Source organism: Notothenia coriiceps, unplaced genomic scaffold (assembly GCF_000735185.1).
Source record: "Notothenia coriiceps isolate Sejong01 unplaced genomic scaffold, NC01 NC01_scaffold00004675, whole genome shotgun sequence".
NCBI lineage: Eukaryota > Metazoa > Chordata > Actinopteri > Perciformes > Nototheniidae > Notothenia > Notothenia coriiceps.
In genome coordinates, this window is record NW_011337376.1 from 1 (window position 1) to 2,310 (window position 2,310).

General features: G+C 43.2%; 1 protein-coding gene across 1 annotated transcript; it reads right to left on the minus strand.

Moving 5' to 3' along the window:
• Positions 1-967: 967 nt before the first annotated feature.
• LOC104942519 (filamin-C-like) lies at positions 968-1,924 on the minus strand (the record flags this gene model as incomplete). Its single annotated transcript, XM_010767746.1, has 2 exons — positions 968-1,239; positions 1,807-1,924. Coding segments are annotated over 2 exons (390 nt in total), but the record flags the coding sequence as incomplete, so codon positions are not given.
• Positions 1,925-2,310: the final 386 nt, after the last annotated feature.

Consider the following 2,310-nt stretch of genomic DNA (forward strand, 5'->3'; position numbering starts at 1 on the left):
AATATCACCTCCCATCTTCAGAGCAATCTGACTATTAGAACATTAGAGTTAAGAAAGCTTACTTAAATATCTGCCACAACATAAGTAACCGGATCAGAGTAACATTAAGTACAGTCCGCGGCATATCACATCATAATGTATCATATATCTCCTTATCTGAGTCAGCTGAGCCGTATCTGGCCGTGCAACACTCACAGTGTCACATACTGTATGCAGAAGGATTATTTGAAGCAACACATTAAGTTGAGGAAACACTCGAGTCAAATGTAATGAAAGTCAGATGGTGTCTTAGACGGGGCAGTGATATCATAAACCTGTTAATGTACGCATTCAAACACTTGTTCTGTTACCAGCTGTATTCACCTTGCAGGTGCAGCTATGTGGCTTTGATCCTGGATCAAGTGTTTAAGTCATGGATGTTTAAAGTTTAACTTCTTCATATGTCTAATATTATAGTTGACTTTTCATTCAGGAAGTATGACGCTGTGCTGTCAGTACGCTTCTCCATGTTTGTGATTGGTCAAATGTTGCTAACCCCGCCCCTTTCATGTGAACGAGCACTCAGCCCGACAGAGACACCCTGGTTGAGTTACCGAGTTGATAACCAGCGTCGTAGGACCGCTTAGCGAGAGCACGTTTGTTTTGGGTTAGTTAAGGTAACTCAGAGAGATCAGGGTCTGTTGAGCTGGATTCAGAGCACAGGCCTCAGGTGAACAGAATCAGATCATCAGACAGGAAGCTAATACAGACATGACAGACAGGGGGTGAACACCTTTCAAAGTAAAACAGGAAACTGACAGACTGTGATCATTCAAAATAAAACTGAAAATAAACAGATGGTAACAGAAGGCTTGCAGCTAAATGAGACGATATGATACAACTTGAGCTTTAATGGAAGTTGTGTTTTGGTTTGGTTCAGAAGTGCATGAATTCTTTTTGGAGGAAATATGAAAAGCTCTAAGAGAACGTCTCTGACCTTGGAAGGGTCCGGCGGCATCACGCCCTCCACGCTGAACGGACTCCCAGGAACGGGGTTCCCGTCGTAGACGATGTCCACGCGGTATTGCCCCTCCTCGGGGGGGATATACTTCACAGAGTGCAGCTCATTGGCCGAGCCCGACTCCAGCTTGCAGGGGATTGGCCGGCGTGACGGAGAGGTGATCTTCACCTCCAGTTTACCCTGACCTCCCGCCTCCCGAGTGCTGATGGAGAACTCCTCGTCCTTCCCCACGTCCACCTCTTTCAGGGCGCACACAAATCAGAATCCAGTTTATAGCCATGTCCGTTTACACATACAAGGAATCTGCTTTGGTCTCTGGTGGTGCCAGCATAAACAATCTAAGAAAATAAGATGCAAAGTCATTCAAAACAAAACAACATATGTAAGGATAATACAAAATATGTTTTTTTACAAAACAATTGAGCATTAAAAAAGGATGCTAAAGGACAAGTATTTACACCAAATGTAATGGAAGCATACAAACAACCTTAAAGGCAAAACAACATTAACACAAACTCCAGGTCTTATATGTTAACGTGGTGGGGTCTCTAGGGTTTCTCATGTCAACTCAGAATCTTTGCACAATATGACTTGTTGCATTTTCTTTCCGTCACATTCCTGCTGTCCCTTCCAGATAAAGGGTGATATATTAAAAACCATTTAGTGCTAACTGTCTAAAAGTTCCCACACGTATCTCACACTGAAATGTTTAAGTTGTGACGTCGACCTGAAAGCAGGATGTCTGTCGCTCTGAAACTGACTTCCTGTTTGATAAAAGCTTTCCACTTCCTGTCTGCCGTACTCACTGTTGTTCAAACCCTGAACCTTGACCTTGTTGATGTCGAGCGGGGGGGCCACGCTGATGTTGAAGGGACTTTTGGGGATGGGGTCTCCTCCGTGACACACGGTGACTGACATGTTGCCCTGGAAGACACAGACATACAGTCAGCAGGGATTATCACTCAGTCACGCCTGAACGGATGTTGTTTTTACCCATTTGATCCAGGTTCTCGAGTGGGGCGAATGTTAAGTTGTTACCTCCAAGATGTTATGTTTGAACCTCTGTTTGTTTACGACCCTTCAGACTCTATTCAGACGAAACACTTCTTCATATTCCAATGTTCCCTCCCTCTCTCACACAGGATAACTGCAATAAACCGTATTTCATTTTGTCTTAATGTACATTATTTAATTTCATATTCTGTTCCTGTACATATTATATTCTATTGACATGTATGCAGACTTCTGGCACCATTTGTAATTTGTATGTTTGTATTGTATTATATATGCTGCATTGTTGGAGGAGCTCA